Raw genomic sequence first — 19,014 nt, forward strand, 5'->3', positions numbered from 1 at the left:
GGGAAAGGAGAGGAAAGGAAGGGACGCGACGCGGGCACGGCGGGTGCCGGGAGCTCCCGCGGCGCAGCCAGCCAGGTACCGTCTATCCCCACCCCATCGAGCCGGGGCGACCCTCTTCCTTCCTTCCTTCCTTCCCCTCTTTCCCTTCGAGGTGGGAAGCTCAGCCGGCGCCCCCCTCCTCCTCCGTCGCTGGCTCCCCCTCCCCCGTTTCCCTCTCCTGTCCCGCACCCCCGCTGCTCCCGCCGGCATCCCCCGGTGCCGCATTCCCGGTTCTTCCCGGCGGGAGGGGACAGGTGGCCAACGCCCTGCGGGACCCGGCGCTCGCCCGAGACATCCCCCACCCCTCCCCGTGCCTTCCCGGATTCCGTATTTTTTCCCCCACCCCTTCTCCCAAATCCCTAAACCCGGAAAGTTGGGGCGGCGCGGGCGCGGCGCTGGCGGGGGCAGAGGGAGCCGGGGCGGGGCGGGCGATGCCCCGGAGCCGAGGGGGTCCCGCAGGCACGGCTCGCCAGGCAATTAAAATTTTATAAAGCCCACCTAAACTGTGTAGGGGAAGCCGCCGGGGGAAGCCGTGCTCGTCCTGTCCGGGCACGGGAGGCGCGTTCCCGGCTGTGAGCTTCATCCCGAGGGGAGCTGGGACGCTCCGGGAAACCCGGGCGGGCTTCGGGAGGCACCAGGAGGAAGCAGCGGGGAACTAAATCCCTGCACGGATTAATTCCTTGCACGAAATAACTCTTTTGGCCTTTCCCGGAATACAGTGACTTTTAAATTTATTTAGTGTATTTTGTTTTTTACTTATTTCGTGTTCTTTTAATCTCGTGTGTGACCGCTGCCTGTCGGCCGAGTGCCCGCTCTACATTCCCTGTGTGTGTAGGATTTGAGGAGCAGCATTCCCTCATCCCGTTTTTGTCTTGTCTTGCAGGGAGGGAGCTGCTTCCCGGTAATAGTAGAGGATCCTGACGCTGGATGAGAAGGCACCGGCAGCATCCTCGTTAGTGGGAGCCCAGCCCTGCTTAATGTTGGTTTCTTTGTCATCAGGTCTGCTAAAAAATGACAGAGTATAAACTTGTGGTGGTTGGAGCTGGTGGTGTAGGCAAGAGCGCCTTGACAATACAGCTAATCCAGAATCACTTTGTGGATGAATATGACCCCACGATAGAGGTAAACACTTTGATCTCATACTTCTTGTGAGGGCTGATTATCAGGTAATAATGGTGATTGTTTGCTTTGGATGCTTACCACAAGGACAGGGCTTTATAGTAAAAAGAGCTCAGAGATAATGGCCTGCATAGGAGACAGAATTGCTGTGCTTCTTGATCTGGCTGTGGAACAACAGCTGCAGTAAAAAATTACCAGTTTTGATCAATTAAAAGCGTGGTGTTAATTGCCATGTATCCTTGGGCAGATTGGATGCTAGGATCTCCATGATAAAGTATTTGCAACTCACTTGAAAATGGTTGGTGAAATGCTTCATAGCTTTCTGCAACCTCTTAAATGGGACATTTTCACTCTGATAAGAAGGAAAATTAGTGGTTGTGAAATGTGTGTGCCAGCCTGTCTCACCTCCTATCACTGGGAGCTAATTCATACACAGGGAGAAATGTATTCTGGTACATTACAGTGAATGAAGCAAAAATTTGTGCCTGTTTTAATTTTTCTCTGTTTAAACACACCAGTGCATATTTTCCCTATCTAGAGAAAATGTTACAGGATAGCTTCTGGAATGGGTTATTTGAAATACATAGCTCAGTACCTCAAAGTTTGAAATTGTGTTTAAGCTTTCAAAGTTGTGCTGTTTTGAAGGTTTATAATGAGCAGGCCAGCTCTGCCTTTTAAATATAAGAAAAATACTGGTGTTGTCTGAAATCTCGTGTGGATCGTTACATTTCACAACCTCAGACTCTATAAAAGGAGAAATGGCACCATAACTTACCCCAGGTTTTTATGTTCCCAGCACTGAAGCTCCTCATCTCATGACTTCATTTATATGTTTATCCAGCAAGGCACTTCCACGCTCACTTGAAGGAATCACAAGGGTTTAAATCTGGGCTTAAAATGGAGACTTGGGAAGTGTGTAGGTAGTAATTTTCAGGGAGACACAAGCAAGAGGAGCTGGTGCCCCGAGGTGGCACAAATTTAGTGAGGGCTTGAGCCCAAAGAGAGATGTGTTGACTAGAGGTTGTTTTATGTGCCAATGTGTCTTCTATGTTTCTTGCATGGCCAAATAACATATTGCTTTCAGGTTTTGTGACTAGACATGTACAGAAAACTGACTTAACACCAACAGAGCATCTCTTTCAATGACTAAGATATGAAGTCTTACAACAACAACCCCAAACACTCTAAAATCACACAAAACTTGCTGAGAGGAACAAGCCAAATGGGATTTTACTTTTTCCTGCAAAAGGACCTTTGGAGGCTATTGGTCTCTGATGGTTGTTCATAATTACCTGGGTTTCTCTTAGGCTAGAAGTGTGTTTAAGCACTGCAGAAAGTGCTGTGCAGGTTCCATCTTAAAATTTGTCACTGTGTAAACAATTTAGGAGCACAGAAACTTAAATGCCAGTGTTCCTGGAGGACTTGAGGGATTTTGCTATTCAACCAGCTGAGTGATTTGAAGGACATTAAATGCATTTTAAAATGTAAAGTAATAAAATGAAAATACAGTTCCTTATAGAATGCACCTGAAAATCCCAGAAGTGTGTCTTTTGTTCATGGAATCATAGACTCGTTTGGGTTGGAGGGGACCTTAAAGATCATCTTGTTCCCATGGGCAGGGACACCTTCTACTAGACCAGGGTGCTCAGAGCCCTGTCCAGCCTGTCCTTGGCCATTTCCAGGGATGGGGCAGCCACAAATTCAATCCATGTGTTTTTTAAGAATGACACCAAATTAACTGGTTATTAATCAACCGAATAGGTTGATGCCAAGGATTTGCCAGTGTTCACAGCATGTCACATGCAGCAGCATTAATTTCTCCTCCTTTTACAAGTTCTTGTCTACTAGATCCTATTCTTATCTTGTAAATTCTGAGACCTCGAGGACAGAAACACTATCTTCCTCCTCCTGGTAACTGGCCTTGTGTGTGCCCACTTGTGGGTAAGCAATAATTCAGTGCCAGCAAGGGCAGACTGTGATTTGGAGTGGCAGGCAAAAATAAAAAATTGTGTTTAAATGCTCCAGTTCAGGCTTGGGCAGAATCCCACTTGTCTGGGTAGGGTTGGTAATGGTGCTCCCTGTGTTGGTGCAGTTGTGATGCTGATCAGAGAACAATGGCTGTGGAGTGGGTTTTAGGCAGTATGAGGAGATAAGGCTAAATTTGCCTTGACTGGTAAATAATTAGGAGCGTTCAGTGGTGTCACTACTGTTTGCCACTTGCTACCGTTTCTTTTGTTGCCAAACAGCAGTATACTCCTTTTCCCTGCAGATAATCAAGCTAAATAATTTGGGGTAAGATAGAGAAGATAGTTTAGTGTTTGTTGGTATATTTCATAACTACACAGTTACTGAATAATTCTAAATATTTCCTGTGATTAACAGAATGAAACTCCACACTTCTAAAATTCTCATGAAGACATGGTGTGGTGCAGCAGAGGAAAAGCCACACTAATTACTTAATCACAGCTGCCTTTACAGTGTTAATTTTGCTGCTGTATTTTGGTGGAATAAACCTAATGATTCAACAAAGAACCTGGCTGGAAAACGTCGAGTTTCAGGGCTTTAGTGTTTTATTACTTAAATCTGAGCACAGCAGATGGTAAGGCAGGGGGAGGACTGAAAATGAGTGTTTGGGTGGCTGCAGTTGTTCAGATAGCGATGCTTTATGTGTGTTTCACAGTCCAGTGCTTTATTTGAAGGAGATGTCCGAGCAAGGATTTATAGCCAAGCAATTTTAAGTGTTTTATTTTAAATTAAATGGGTAGCAACCATTGTAAATCTGGTCTGAGCAGTTGGGGCAGTGCCCTCTACCGGCCGAGGTTGAGTAAATCTTACTTGTGATCACTTGCATTTCTTTAATTTTTAGATCTTTTACAATTTCAGGACATTTCAGCCTTAATTTAAACGTCCCAGTGCAAGAGCGGCTTTCCTAGCTGCTTGTCAGAGGTTTTGAAATTGGATTAGCCAAATCCCTTGACTGATTTAGGAATACTGATATTTAAATCCATGTTCTTAAATGACCTGTGCCCTCGTGAAACAAGCACCAATATTTAGTAATAGCTTAGTCTCAGCAGCTGTGATATTTTAGCATTAAATCTTTGGTATAATGGAGTTTTGTGGAGTCATAATTACTTGCCTGGATGGGATTTATTAAGCACTGGGTTTTCTTTTTTTTTAGCTAAATTCTGTATGTAGTTTAAAGCTGAGATTTCATATCACATTTTCTTATCAGTGCTTGTGAGCAGATGGAATTTAACATAACTCCTTTAACATAATTCTTTCTGTTTTTTATGGCTTGCAAAAGGCCAATAAAATCAGGTTAAGTGATCAGTGAAATTTTTAAAAGTTGCATACTATATACTGGGGAAAAACTGGAATTTCACATTTGAAGCTGGGTAGGAATGAGGAGTTAATCTTCTAGCATTATTCTTGCATTGTTTCTCGTTTCCATTTTGTTTTTATTTAATAGTGTCAAATATGATTTCAGATTTAATGTTTTGGAGAGAGGAGGGGGGAAAAGGCTAAAAATCAAAATATTTATTATTTCATTTGTCTGGAAATCATAAGCTTCAATTTTATCTCCTGCATCTTTCTTTTCATTCTGCTTCAAGTCCCCTGGCTAGGCAGTCACAAAGATTTTTCTCCCTAGAAGTGGCAAAGCAACTTAGCACCTCAAAATAGTAAATTTTGTATCTGTGCTGTGCTTTATGCTGGTGCGTCTTGGCTGCTGCTTCTAACATGGGAAGCAGTTCTTAAAAGTGATTTTCTTTTCTCTAAAAATTATGTTCTTTGATGAAAATCACTTAAAGCTTTTGTTTACAGCTCTGTTAAGGGGAATTTTTTTCCCTTTGAAGTCTTTAAGATGGAAAGGAATAGTACAGGCTTTTCAAGAACTGTTTTTCATATTTTTGAGCTAGCAGTCAAATTTCAAGAAGAGAAAATGCAAAATTGTGAACATGTCTGGTATAATGATTGAAGTTCTGCTAGGACTGTGATAAAGGTATCCTAAGACATGGGGGATCTGCTCTTGAATAGAAGTGTTGGAATGAAGATGCATCCTTAGGTTTTGGGGGGTTATTGTAATTGTTTTTTCTCTTTAAGCACCAAGATAGAATATTAACTTTATTTTAGAACATGTTGAAGCTTGTGTGTTTCTCAGCTGTATCAATATTTAAATATGGCTTATAAGTTTCTGAAGTAACTTACCCACTTCTTACCTGAACACTGAATTTGCACTTCTGTGAAACAAATAGTCCCAAAATCATGTTGGAGGCAAGCTTTTATTTTTAAGGTAAACAATAAGTATTGTTTTATCTGCTGTCATGAGCCTGGATGACATTTAACAGTAAATGTGAGATTACAGAGTTGACTTAGTTTAAAATAGTGGTTTTTTACAATTCTTTCCTGCTTGTTTCTTAGCATGAGCAACAGGAAAGAAGAGAGTCTTTTGTAAAATTACAAATTGATAGAAAGTGCCTAGGAGCAGTTGTCCCGTGCCCAAAAATGGGTATAAAGGGAGAAAGGTTGTTCTGAATTCACCTTGCAGCTGGCTAGAATTGCAATTTTAATTCTTTAATTCCCTTCCCAGTAGCTTAGGTTTGCTCCTGTGTAGTGTTAGAACAACAGCAATGATTTGTTCATCTCTGGCTGAGGAATCTGAAAGGTGATAGCAGGAGTTTGTCTTCATAGCTGTTATTTGTTACAAGAGCTGCTTACTGGGAATAAATTCATGGTGCTGGTTGATGACACCTTTTCCAAACTCATTGCCATGGCTTTATTTCAAACACAGAGGTGTTTATAGGAGTTACTGGGCATGTAATGCTCACCTTCTTACTGCTAAAGCTGAGTACTTGTAGAGGCCTGGCACCAAAACAAGGATGTAATAAAATCTAGCTGGTGGGACTTTGTGCACATTTTAGCCACTTGAGTCAGTGACCTGAAAGCTTTGATTTGATAGCATTGAAATAATTTGTTCTGACATCTCTGTGAACCAGCCCATCAGGGTTTTAACATGGCTCTGTTGGTCTGTCCCAGCTGAATAGCTTGAATTTCAAATATATCAGCTCAACTTTGATAACTTAATAAAATATATTATTATACACACTTGCTTTGGCATACAAAACAGATTTCCTGTCCCAAACACTAAAGGCTTTTTATTCTTCACTTCCTTTTCAGTGGCAAAGATTTTTGGAGTTGTCTTACTTGTGTGTTCTTTCTGGTTTATTTTTTTGTACATTATTGTAGCATAGAATGAGGGACAAATTGTAGTTGAAAAAACAAAATTAGTAGATTGAGCAAGCTTGAAGTCAAACCTTTTCAGTCTCTCTTATTGTTGGTAAGTAATTTGATTATCTCCAGATTTACTGATGTTCAAAACCTTACCTGTTTGTGGTTAACCAAGGTGTATTTTTTTCCTAGGATTCCTACAGGAAGCAAGTAGTAATTGATGGAGAAACCTGTCTCTTGGATATCCTTGATACAGCAGGTCAAGAAGAATACAGTGCAATGAGGGACCAATATATGAGAACAGGGGAAGGCTTCCTGTGTGTGTTTGCCATAAACAATACAAAATCTTTTGAAGATATTCACCATTATAGGTGTGTATATGAAGAGATAATCCATCAGCTCATTTATTAGGTGGGCAGGGGGCTTGTTCTTCCTCTATATAATACAGTGATCTCTCATGAAATAGGGAAAATCTGAAAATTAACAAGACTGCAACTTATTTGTGCATCTGTTAACTGGAATTTTGGGTGATCTGAAAATCCGCCTCATGCATAAATGAGGTGTAAATTATTGTGACTTCGTATTCTGAGTCAAGGCTTACCCAAAGATAAGTTCTGTCCATTCCATTGATAAAATCATTTGCTAAGAGGGAAAAATTGAAGGTGTTTTTATTGTACAGACAATAATGTCAGTTGCTGGTTTTGTTAGGGGCTGGAGGGAGAAATACCTGGGCGATGTGGTGAAATGAATAATCTGTGTGAGCCCTGATGTCTGAGAAGGACAGTCACACAAAACTAGAGCTCCAAAATGACAGTAAAAACAAACCTGTTAATAATTTCTTCATGTTATCTTCTTTTGAATAATTAGTTAAGAATTCCAACTCATGCTTACTTTGTCAACTACACTAATTTAGAAATAGAAGCAGTCTGGTGATTACCATAACAGATCATTTATAACTAAGTACCTTTACCTTACTGTTGCCCTGAACTGTCCCTGGGTATTCTATTAGAAGCCAGTGCAATTTGCACCAGAGATCACTGAGTTCATCAGCCTAAGGTTAGTCCCAAACATGTGTTAATCTATCCACAGTTAGGTGGTATAATAATAGTAGTAATACCATCATAAACGAGTTTCCTGTGGAATTAGAGGAGGAAGGGAAAAAGGCAAGAAGGATGTTGCTGTAAGGGGAAGAAGGAGCATAGAGGTTTTCATGAGGAATTTTTGTTTTTAAAGAGAGTTGCAGATTTGCATAAGAAGACCTTCACAGTTTATTTCAGAGAGTGTTGGGAGTTGAGTGTTGGAATTTCTTCTGTGCATTGACAGACCTGTGGGTGACCTTCCAGGCTTGAAGCTGAACAATCATAAAGAGCTGGAAACAGTGTCTATATTAATTAAGGAGCACACTGCTAGATTATTTGGGAAGGCAAAAGTAATTAAATTAGTGATTTTTGTTCAACATTCTTCCAAAGTATGTCTGACATCTTTCAGGATGCTTTCTAACTGGTGCTTGACAGGACTCCTACAAATTTCTCTGTGTAGAGAGCCAGACCAGTGGTCTTCAAAGTTTTGAACCCCCAAAGTGCAGAATTTTTAATGCTGTTCTTAATTAAAAAACAAGATAAAATCACAACCTCCCTGCAAAACCAAACCAAAATCAAGACAGCAGACATGGAGCTTTTGGCAGTATTTTGGCAAATGAAATGAGTATTATGAGTGTTGAATATGAGAGGTAAGTAGTAAGATCTTTAAGCTTATTCTGGTATTAGCTGGTAAAAAGTAAAAAAAAAAAAAGTAAAAACCAAACAAAAAACAACAGGGGAAAAAAAAAGCAAAAGCAAAAAAAAGCACCCCAGTGTAATGACATTAACATCTGTAGTAGTTTGTGAAGTGTCAGGCTGTTGGTTGGTTGGTTTGTTTTTGTTTAGCAAGATGCTAAACTTGATGGTGACAGGATTGGTCAATGTATTTTTAGTGGCCTCCAATAGTGCATATGCAGTAGATTAACATAAAAGGATGGTGTTCAGCTCTGTTAATTTAATGTTTTGACGTTTAATTTAATGTTTTAAAAATCTACCATATAAATTGTTAAATACAATCTCTTCTTTGTTTTTAGAGAACAAATAAAGAGAGTTAAAGACTCAGAAGATGTCCCAATGGTGCTAGTAGGAAACAAATGTGATTTGCCTTCCAGAACAGTAGACACAAAACAAGCTCAGGATTTAGCAAGAAGTTATGGAATTCCTTTCATTGAAACATCAGCAAAGACAAGACAGGTAAAGCTCAATACTTGCCACATGCAAAGGCAGAGCTCTCACCTGAATTACCATAATGTTAATTATTCCAGGCATTGACATTTGCTTAGTCATATCAATGGATGTATTTGTGCAGATTGGAAATCCTTGGGGTGTTTCTTCTTTCTGTCAACTTACTTATAATTGTTAATTGTTTATTGATGAGTGATTGATTTGCTTCAAGTGGGCAGACTCAGAGTGAGACCTGGCCTGCTGTTGCTCTCCTCTGTCAGGTGGTTGCAGTATTCTTAATCTTGTGAGAGGTTTTAATAGAATAAAAGCACTTCCTGTTAGAGGTGAAATGCTTTTTTTTCCCCTCAGCAAGAGGATTAAACAGACAAACAGCTAATTAGTTTATTCTGGTTTATTCTGGTTTAAGTGTTTTCATTAATAACAAAAGATTTTTTCCTTGAGGCATTAATTCTCTAAGTAGGGGGACATGCTTGATACACCTAAGCAATTGACCTTAAGGTTATTTCTGAAATTCCTGAATTAGTTATTTGTGTAAAATGATACTTTTCCTAGGACTTGAGAGCTCACTGTGGGTTTATTGTAGCTCAGTGGTCCTTTCAGTGCCTCTCTTGGGCTGTGTGAGGGCACAGGTGACAGAGAGGCACATCTGAGCTTTCAGGAGAAGAGAAACTCTACAGATAGAGGTGGAACTGGTTCGGTACTTCTGGAAGAAAGCAATCTTGAAAAATGCTGGTTGCAGGTTTCTCTTTTAAGAGCAAATATTTTACCATCAGTACGAATTGGATCAGGCCTGAGTGGCTCCTACTCTGCATAATCAGAAGTGCAGCTTGTGAATCAGGAGTAAATAAGGGCAGAATGTTGCAGTTTGAGTAACTGCTCAGAATTTCTGTAGAGATCCAGCTACATCACTTGGCAGAATCTCCTCATAGCTTGTAAGGCATTTTTGGATCTGAGAAATGAATATTTTATTAGTGCAAACTTGCTCTACCAACCCAAGTTCTTGACAAGTTGAAACCTGGGCTAATTAGTAAAACTTCACAAAGAAATGCTAACATCTGGCAACAAAGAAAGTCTCTGTCAGGTAGGATTAAAAAAAAACTAAAAAAAAAAGAATTACCAAACTCAAATGACTGAGAATAAATTAGGCCACATGAGTGTCCTGAAGAAGGGGGCATTACAGGTGAACTGAATAGTGACAGTGGCTTTGTTTGGAAGGTGCTGTATTAGTGGCTGTCATGGAGATAGGAGGGTAAAAAAATAACTCTGAAATTACATTTAATGTTTGAAACAATAGAAGTGCTGCTCCAACATCTAGGTTTTACTTCGTTCAGACTGTCTTATACAGCATTAGGCTTTGTTGGGGAAATACTCCTTTTGCTTAGCCACTTCTGTTAAAAGGGATATTTTAAAACAAAGATGCCTAGTGGACTGTTTAGAATCTGTTGGATTCGAAAAATTGGCACCACTAGGGATGGCTGCTGATTCTTTCCCAGTGCTGTTCAGAGCATCTTGTGCTATGAAATTCCTTCATAGGATGCCTTGTAAATAAAATATTTTTGAAAAGAAAAAAGGCATTGGAAAAAGAACTGGAATTTAGTTATAGCAAGAGGATCTAAATACTAGTGTATGTGATTGTATATACCTGTGTGTTTATGTGCACAGAATGATTTTTCAGTCACACTGTCCACATATATAAAAATATATATACACATTCACACGCACACACCTTCTTCAAAAGTAATTTTAAATTGGGGGAGTCAAAGCATTTTGTGAGCTGCATATGACCCATGGGCTATAGTTTTATTCACTCTTTGTCTGAAAGTCAATATATAAATAAAACTCTGGTGCTCTCTGTCCTCATGGAGAACTTCCAGATATGAAGAGATGCAGCTGGTGGTCTTCTGGAATCTGGGGGAAGTCTGCCATGAACATTTCAAAGTAGGAACCTGCTTTTCCATTCCTGTCCTCACCTTCCCCAACATGGAAACATCATCACTAATGCCTTGCTGAAAGTGATGAGGCATTTTCCTGCCTGTGCCCGGTCCTGCTGGAGCTCAAAGGGAATCAGAAATGTTTCTGCAGAAGGAAACTGGGAAAAGGTGGAGATGGGAGGGAGTTGTCAGAATAGACTTTCTTGATTGCCAGGATACTTTTTTTTAAAAGGATAGCATTGCATGCTCATGCAGGATGATGTCTCAGTTCATCTAAGTTTTTAAGATTTTTATAAATTGATAGGCAAGGACAGAAAAGAGAAGAATATTGAAATGAAGTACAGAAATAATTGTTCTAGAAGTTAGTGTGTTTGGGTTCTGACTGAGTATAAAGATATGAACTTCAACTCACAGCAAGAAGATGGTGTTTTAAGCCAAATCCCCCTGTGAATTTTCAAACAAATCATTGAATTAATCAGGGAAACCTCACCTTAGTGGGCCACAAAACTTGGGTACAAGGCTACAGATTATTAATACTTTCAGTTGGACCACTGACCAAAATCAGTATAATGTAATTTATGAAAAATAGTGATTGTCCTGTTTCTGAATGTAAGCAAGTGGCTGTACTGGTAGTTTTCTAAGGCCATGAGCAATTACTCAGCCTTTCACAATCCTTATGGAGAAGGGGATGAATGGCTTGGGTTTATTTTGATTGCTGATTTTGCTTTTCTCTGTTTGACATAAGCTTTATATTCAGCTTCTTCCCTGTCTACATGAGCATGTAGCTCTCAATATTATCAATAATATCAGTGAGAGATGAGCGACAAACTTGATTTATCCCCACCAAAGTTTCACCCACCTTTCTTTATTTGGCTTCCCCTTGCCTGGAAATTACACAGGGCAGAGCTGTAAGGCTGTAGCCCCAATGTGGCTTGATTGTAAGGCTTTGTTTCCCTTGGAACATTTCAGCTTTACTGCTGGTATTGGATTTACAGGAAAAGCAGATGAATGAGCATTATTGCAAGCATAATAAAGGGTTTCCCAGAGTTTCAGGTCTCGTTATTTAGAATATATGCTTAAACATACTTTTGAAGTGTGTAATGAAGAAGTAGTTCACCCAAATCACCATAATGCTGTTAAAAAAGCATTTTTAAACTGACATTTATTTCAGCTGTCTGATGTACAGTGGGTTAGGCCCCAGCCTTGTGATCAAACTTAAGCTGAGAACTTGTGCCTGGTCTGGTGAAGTAACTGGGGCAATATTTACAGAAATTCATTCCTACATCTCAGTGAAAATTCATGGCTAACTGATAACTCAGTTTGCTTGAACCATTTTTTAAGGCTTTGTTGTGTCTGTTTAATGATATTGTATCACTCAAAGCCATCTTTAATCCAGTTCCTGCCTACAGGGTTCGTCTTAAAGCTTTGTTTTCAGTAAGTTTTAACTTGGTCAGACTTTTTACACTGGGGGTTGAGTTTTTTCATGTCACTTGTCTGTTGTAAGTTGGATCTTTCCTGGAAAAGCTTAGTCCTTCCCTAAGGACAAAGCTTCAGGGGAATAAACTTCTGCTTGCTTTTAGGAGATCAGCTGTGATCAAGTGTTTAAGGGTGGGCACAGAACAATTTTTGAGTTGCAGGGCTAACTTTCATTAGTGCTACAGAAGTGGAACTTGTGACAGTTCCTGTTTGGGATACTTTGGTCTGTGTTTGAAACAGCCTTTGTTTGCACATGGTCATATTTTAAATGGAATGTTTGGCTGTCATTCAGGAGGCAAAAGCACCTCAAAAACATTGCTTCAAGGTCCTGGGTTCCTTGGGCTGTTTAGATTTTGAAGTTTTTAATAACTACCAAAGGGTATTTTTGCTTCCAGCTCTGAGAGCTAAAAGAACTGGTTAGTCCCATTTTATATATTTGTGGTCATTGCTTACTGAAGGAAAAAAATACTGAAGAGTCTTAAATTAAAATTATTTAAGTTTGTAGGATTGGCATCTGGCTCTTTAAAATGTCACCTTGTGCTAATGATATAAGCAAATATGTGCCTTTCAGAATAATCTCTTTGAGCAGGGTTCATAAGTCTATTCTTGGTGGTGGCAGTAATACCAATTTCTGTTCCACTCTGTCTCTTCATCTCTCTGCATTGCTAAAGCAAATTACAGCTCCTGTTGGTGATGGGAAAGTTGGCAATAAATGTTGGCTCAACTCTTGTTACCTAATTTCTCATGTGAAAGCTCCCTAATCTAATTACACCTTTCTGCTGCAAAACAGTAGATTTGCAAAAATGTTGATTCTTATACAGCCTGTGCTTTGGCACATAGCAGCTGATCAATGTTTGCTGTTTCCACTTAAGAAAGAAACTTCCTGCCAGAAAAACATGGAAGTATGAGCTTTACTTGGATTTTACATATTTAGTGGCTTCCTTTGCATTTTGCAACGTGTCAGACCTGGAATGTAAGACTTGTCCATATTTTACTACCTTCTAAGAGGGCACATTATGCATCTATAGGGAAATATTATCCAAGAAATAAATCTAATTCATTTAATCTCTAAATTGAAGTGGCTGTAGTTCAGAAGAACCCCCAGATAAGGAGCAGTGTGTTAAGTGTTCAATGTGATAACCTGTGGCACAGGTCATGCAAAATGACCCAGTAATTATGGCAGTAAATGCTGGCTGGCTTTTGTTGCTCAGTGCATAATACAAAGATGAAATGGAGAGAGGATTTATGGGAAAATCTGCCAAATAAAAGCCCAGACTGTCCATTGGTAGTAATAAAGCTTTGGGGCTTAAGTGGTTGTGCTGCTTACCATGAGTGTGTTCTGGTTTCATTTTCAAATGATGAGTTTGTATTAAATTAACAGCCTTGTTGATCTGATTGAGGGGAGACAAGTACTGAGATTGATAGTAAGGCAGAGGAGAGAGAGATTTTCTCCTGCCTTCAAAAGCTGCAGTGGAACATTTTTCATCTTGTTCTAATAAGAGCATTGTCACAGATTGATCTAAATCCTTAAATTTATGCACAGGTATGCTATTTTTGAAATATTATAACTTAGAGCTGGTGCTGTATTTCTTTATATTGTATTTGGTTAAAGATGTCTACAGTCTCCACACACTTTTTTTTTTTTTTTAATGCTTATAGTGTCATATCCAAGTGGCCTAAATGCAGAGCTGCAGAAAAGTAACGTGTAAGACCAGAGAAGTAAAACATGTAGCTCTGTGTCATCCATGGAACACAAGGAGCATTTCTGCAGTAGATCAAAATCTGAGCAGCAGAACTTCACAGGTTGTTTGCATTTAGTTGTTGTGATGGGACCATCGTGGTTGCTAAGTCTGGCCCAGAGGAACAGATCAGGTGTGTCTGTTTGATGTAACAAAGCTCTTAAAGATTACAATAATAAGTATTTGCTGTCATGGGTCAGGTTTTTATCAATTTAATAGCACAGTGCATGCTTTGTAAAGTTAGTGGCTTTAAAAACAGCACTGCCCTAAATTTATTATTCTTAGAAAGTTTTATTTCTTTATAACAACTTAGGAAATCACCTGGAGGGCTTTTTTCAATACTTTGTTAGCTTGATCCACAGATTTTTGCAGAGTTCCCCTTCCTACCTAAAGAACAGAACATAAAGGAGCTTGCTTTTCTTTGACCAAACAATAACATGTTCTCACCTTGGCTCAGAGCTGCAAGTGGGTTGTTTAACTATGTGTGTTCATAAGCACTCCCCAGTTAACAATCTAATAAGGTTTAGTGCCTCCTGCATGCATCCATGCTCACAGAAATGTGGGAATAGATTCAGTGACACAAACAGTATCATTTTCAGCAATGGAAGAAAGCAAGTCTTATTCTTTTTTTAGGCTCAGTGTTACCATGCACAGAAGAAAAGCAGGACTTGAAGTGTAGATATTCACAATAATTGGTAATCAATAAATGTTGAATTAAGTATTTATCAAACAGCAAGAGAGCAAGGCCAGCATTTTAGATACATAAGTGAAGCTCCATACTTCTTTCAAGTAAAGCTCATAATTTCAGTGGTTTTGTTATGGTTTTTTTTTCCCCCTTCTCTGGGTGTCCCAGTTTGTCTCAGTCATTAACAAAGCGATTTTTAAGGAGTTGTGTTTTACAATGCAGAGAGTGGAGGATGCTTTTTATACATTGGTGCGAGAGATCCGACAGTACAGAGTGAAAAAAATCAGCAAAGAAGAAAAGACTCCAGGGTGTGTGAAAATTAAAAAATGCCTTGTAATGTAACAGGGTAAGTTTGTCATGTACCAGGGTATGCGTTGCAAATCGCTTGCCAAATAAAACTGATTGATGGTGTCTTGCCAATCAGATTTTTTGTGGCTAATCAATGACATAATCTCAAACTATCAAACCAATCATATTGAAATGTCCTGAATATGGATGTACTTTGTTTCGTGGCGTTTTGATAAATGGATTAACAAGAAGTCTTTACTGCATGTTGAATTCTTCATCTGGGAAACAGAGGCACAGTTCTGAGTGGGAAGAAGTTAGGGGGAAGGAGTTTTATTAAGAGTATATTGCAGATGCTGTTTGAACTGAATGTTGGTTGAAGCCTCAGGCTGATGAACTGAGGGGAGAAGATTATAACACTTATAAATCCTCCTCAGATTCAGAAATAGGAGGTTCTTAATCCAGCAAAACTGTATTTGACGGGTGTACATATTTTTTTAATTCTCAGGCCCTTCCTTATGCCATGTTATTTTTTCCTTGTTTTTCCCCAGCTTAAAAAATTTACCCTTGCCATTTTGAGTGTTTTTTTGGTCAACTGTAATGCCATGAGGGATCCAGAATAAAGCTTCACCTTTTTTTTAACAGCCTTTACAAGAGGTGGGGGTGAAGGAACACAGGAGGAGGAGGGGACTAAACAAAAACCAACAAGAAAGCACCAAAAAACCCCAATAGCTAAATTCTCACAAAATCTATATATTCCACTATAAGAAGAAAGGGAGGAAGTGAGAACAGAAGAAACTGGTATGGAAGAAGTGCTTGTTGAAATCACTTCCAGTGCTTTTTTAGCAAACCATCAGAGCAGCTCCTTGCAGATACTCCTATCCCACTAATTCTTTACCTCTTTCTGCACCAGTGCAGAGAGTGAGTTGTTACTCCTTATATACTTGTTCAAATGGAGGATGACCTGGAATTTCCCATTGTGTAAAAGAAAAACTATTCATTTTTCAAGGTGTGTGTACTTCAGAATATGTAGCAGAGAAGTAGTAGAATTTGGATTGTATCCTCCAGAGAGTGTCACAGTTTGGGAATATTCTCCTCAGTGAGGGAGTTTGGTATCTCTTTCTGGGGAAGAAATTTTAATTCATACCAGTTTTTACTAGATCTGCTCAGACTTCTCAGTCTCAGCTTTTAAGTGATGAATGACTGCTCAGAGGTAATTATTTAGGTTTTTTTCTTTTCTAAAGAAAAAGGTGGAGTCCACTTTCCTGGAGATGTTCAGGAAATGACTGGATATGGCACCTAATGCCATGACATAGTTGACAAGATGCTGATTAGTCAGAGGTTGGGTTTCATGCTCTTGGAGGTCTTTTCCAACTTTAATTATATGATTCAATCACTTTGTGATCCTCTTTCCATCACAGGTTTCCTTTGCTGGGAACTGGGAACTTCAGTCACAAAGCTCCCTAGTCTTGCATCCAAATATTATTAAAATTGATGCTATCAAAACACCTTGTTTTATCCTTCCCTAGCTATCAAAAAATAGCAAACAGAAACTGGGCAAGATGACTTTTGATGAGAGCAATAGAAATTAAATTGCTTAAGCCCTGTAACCTTCTGGAAACCAACTCTGCAGTTACTTGTGTGTTACTGATGGAACCATACCACAAAGAAGCTTTTTTTTTTTTTTTTTTTTTTTAAATGCTGGGACTTGAAAGATCCTGAGTCCTGTCTGCTTTCCCTTCCTGTTGGGAGAATGAGATTAGGATTTTTGGAAAGAATGTAAGGTTCTTATTTTTCTCTCAGTGAACACATGCTTTCTTTCTGCCAGCATCCTAGTTTCTTTCTGGTGATGTCCAAGGGAAGTATTTTTGGGGGGGTTTGGTACCATTTTTTTTGTTGTTGTTGTTCCCCATGAGTGAAATCTTTTGTCAGCAGGGGATGTTGTTGTGTATTGGATGTTTGTTGTTGTGTTCTTTTTTTTTCCCTGCACCCTGTTTAGAAAATGGTCTTGGATCTAAGGCTCTAGAACTTCAGAAGTTTGCTTAGGGAAGAAATCCTTTGCCTTTATTCCCAAGTGAATTCTACATGGTATTGATAGGCATGTTTTAGCAACTTTCTGTTTAGGGAGTTAAGCTGGAGGAAGCATATTTCAAAATTATGGCACAGCTGTTCAGTAGTGATTTGAGTGGAATGAGAAGTCTGATAATTAAACCAGCCTGGCTTGTATTACTTTCCAGTCAGTAAAAAGAATGTATTATTTTAGTCTGATGTGTAGTAGGTGGCTAAGGAAAGCAGCACCTGATGGTGTGAGCCTTACAGCTGGGATTTTAGACTTCAGAAATATTCATTGTAACACAGAGTGCCATGAGAGTATTTTGTGAATAATCAAGTTGGATGGCTCAGAGTGTTTTTCTACCTCTTGAAATACTGTTTTATCTTCTTGCTGCCTGTGGGATGCCATCTTAAGTTGTATTAGTCTTGCACAAGGAAACTGAAAACTTTTACTGCCCAGAATGTCATGAACTGCTGAAGCTTTCCAAGAGTTTCATTCCTTTGGCTGTTACACAATAAAGCAGAAAGGACAAAACATCTTTTGCTCCATTTGTAATTTCCAGCTAGCAGGAAGAAATTTCCAAAACTCCATGAGAAATCCTCAAAAGAACTCATTCTGTGAAAGTGAGAGATTTTTTTATAAAAAGCATGCTACAAGCAGACATCTAGATAGTGTAGTCCAGGTTGAGCTGAGTTAATAGGGAAAAGTTCTACATTTGAATTTAGAAATGCCTAAATTCTTGATTAGACTGCAATATAATAGTTTCTCTCCATAGTGCTACAGAGGTGGACAAATCACTTACTCCTCATGACTGATAGGTGTGTATGTATATATGCATTAGATATATTAAAAAAATAAAAAGAACTATTACAATTTAGAACGTGTTTAAGGGTTATTTTTTGGGGCTGGGACTTCAAGGCATTCCAGTTCCTTATGATTTTGGTGTTTGTTATTGCCAGCCAGACTGGTTGTCCAGTCTCGTGTGTGCTTGTGGTCATGCAGCCACATCTCCAGACTTCTCTGCAGCCATGGGACCATGTGGGCCTCCAAAGCAAACTGTAGGCAGGAGGATGCTGTTCCTGGGGGATCAGTTCTGTTCCTGTTCCCTCTGCCCTTTGGAAGAGCAAGGTCCAGGAGCAAGGCCTGTCAGTGCACCGTTAGTGAAGAGTTTAGTTCTGAGCCTGCACAGAGAATTGTGACTTGCTAAACTGAGCCTGGATGTAAAGCTCCCATTCAGTGCATCTTAGATTCCCCAAAGGCTTGCACACAAGAAGTGCATTGTCAGAAGGAGGAAGGTCAGCTGCCTGCAGTCTACTGAAAAGAGCTGACTGGAAAAGTTGGCAGCCTTTGATCTCACAGCACTGATGCCTTCAGGGACCTTCTGGAGACAGAGTATCCACTACTTACATTTAAAATTTAATGGGCAGGCTGAAAAGTGCAAGAGCTCCCTTTTCCCTTTGTTTTCTACTTCTAACTCACACGTGGTCTAAGCATAGTTTTGTATGTCATGTTCTATTCATGACCTGAATTGAAGACAAACTGTGGTAGGTACCACAATAATGTGGTAATAATCAATAATTAGCGAGGCTTGGTCTACAAAGGTGTAAATGCAAGGATGAAAGCCAGGTCAGTTCTGTAACAGGGCCTAGTGAAAAGTGTTGCTGCCCACAGCTCTTTTAACCCAAACCATTCTATGTTGCAACATGTGCTGTATTTGAAAGATCATCTTCTTACTAGGTAGAAAAAAAAAATTCAGCCTTTATTGGGAAGTCATGGGTTTAAAGGTTCATGATAGTATCTCTGGTTATTTCTTTGTACAAGTTATTTTCTCTGCATTTGTTTTAAAACAAGTTTAATGAGGAAGGATTTCTTGTTTGAAGACTTAAATTGCAGCTTTTAGGTGTGTCTCATTTGAAAGCACCAACTGAAAGCCAATTCTGAAAGGTGGTTCTATAAGGCAGTGTGAACACTTTTGGGCAGAGGTTGTTCTTACATGGCTCTTGAGTTTCAGGAATGAAACTGTTGTTCTGTCTGTTGTGATAGATTATTAGTGCTGTCCTTCTTCTTAATACTGAGACCTGCAGTGGAATCATGAAATGATGCTACTTCTATAGCATTTTCCTACTTGAGCATTGCTAAATATTCTCTTTTTGCATTAATGCCGAAGCTGTTAGCAAAATACGCTAATTCTCTCTAA

At 39.4% G+C, this 19,014-nt stretch overlaps 1 protein-coding gene across 1 annotated transcript in view; it reads left to right on the forward strand.

Annotated features, from left to right (window-relative positions):
* Positions 1 to 19,014, forward strand: part of KRAS (KRAS proto-oncogene, GTPase) — a 21,016-nt gene continuing 2,002 nt past the window's right edge. The window contains exons 1-4 of the mRNA XM_062491839.1: positions 1 to 75; positions 923 to 1,161; positions 6,577 to 6,755; positions 8,498 to 8,657. Coding sequence (XP_062347823.1) covers positions 1,051 to 1,161; positions 6,577 to 6,755; positions 8,498 to 8,657 — 450 coding nt within the window. The 5' untranslated portion in view covers positions 1 to 75; positions 923 to 1,050. The remainder of the gene's footprint in view (positions 76 to 922; positions 1,162 to 6,576; positions 6,756 to 8,497; positions 8,658 to 19,014) is intronic.

The sequence above is a fragment of the Cinclus cinclus genome, chromosome 4 (genome assembly GCF_963662255.1).
Source record: "Cinclus cinclus chromosome 4, bCinCin1.1, whole genome shotgun sequence".
Taxonomy (NCBI): Eukaryota; Metazoa; Chordata; class Aves; order Passeriformes; family Cinclidae; genus Cinclus; species Cinclus cinclus.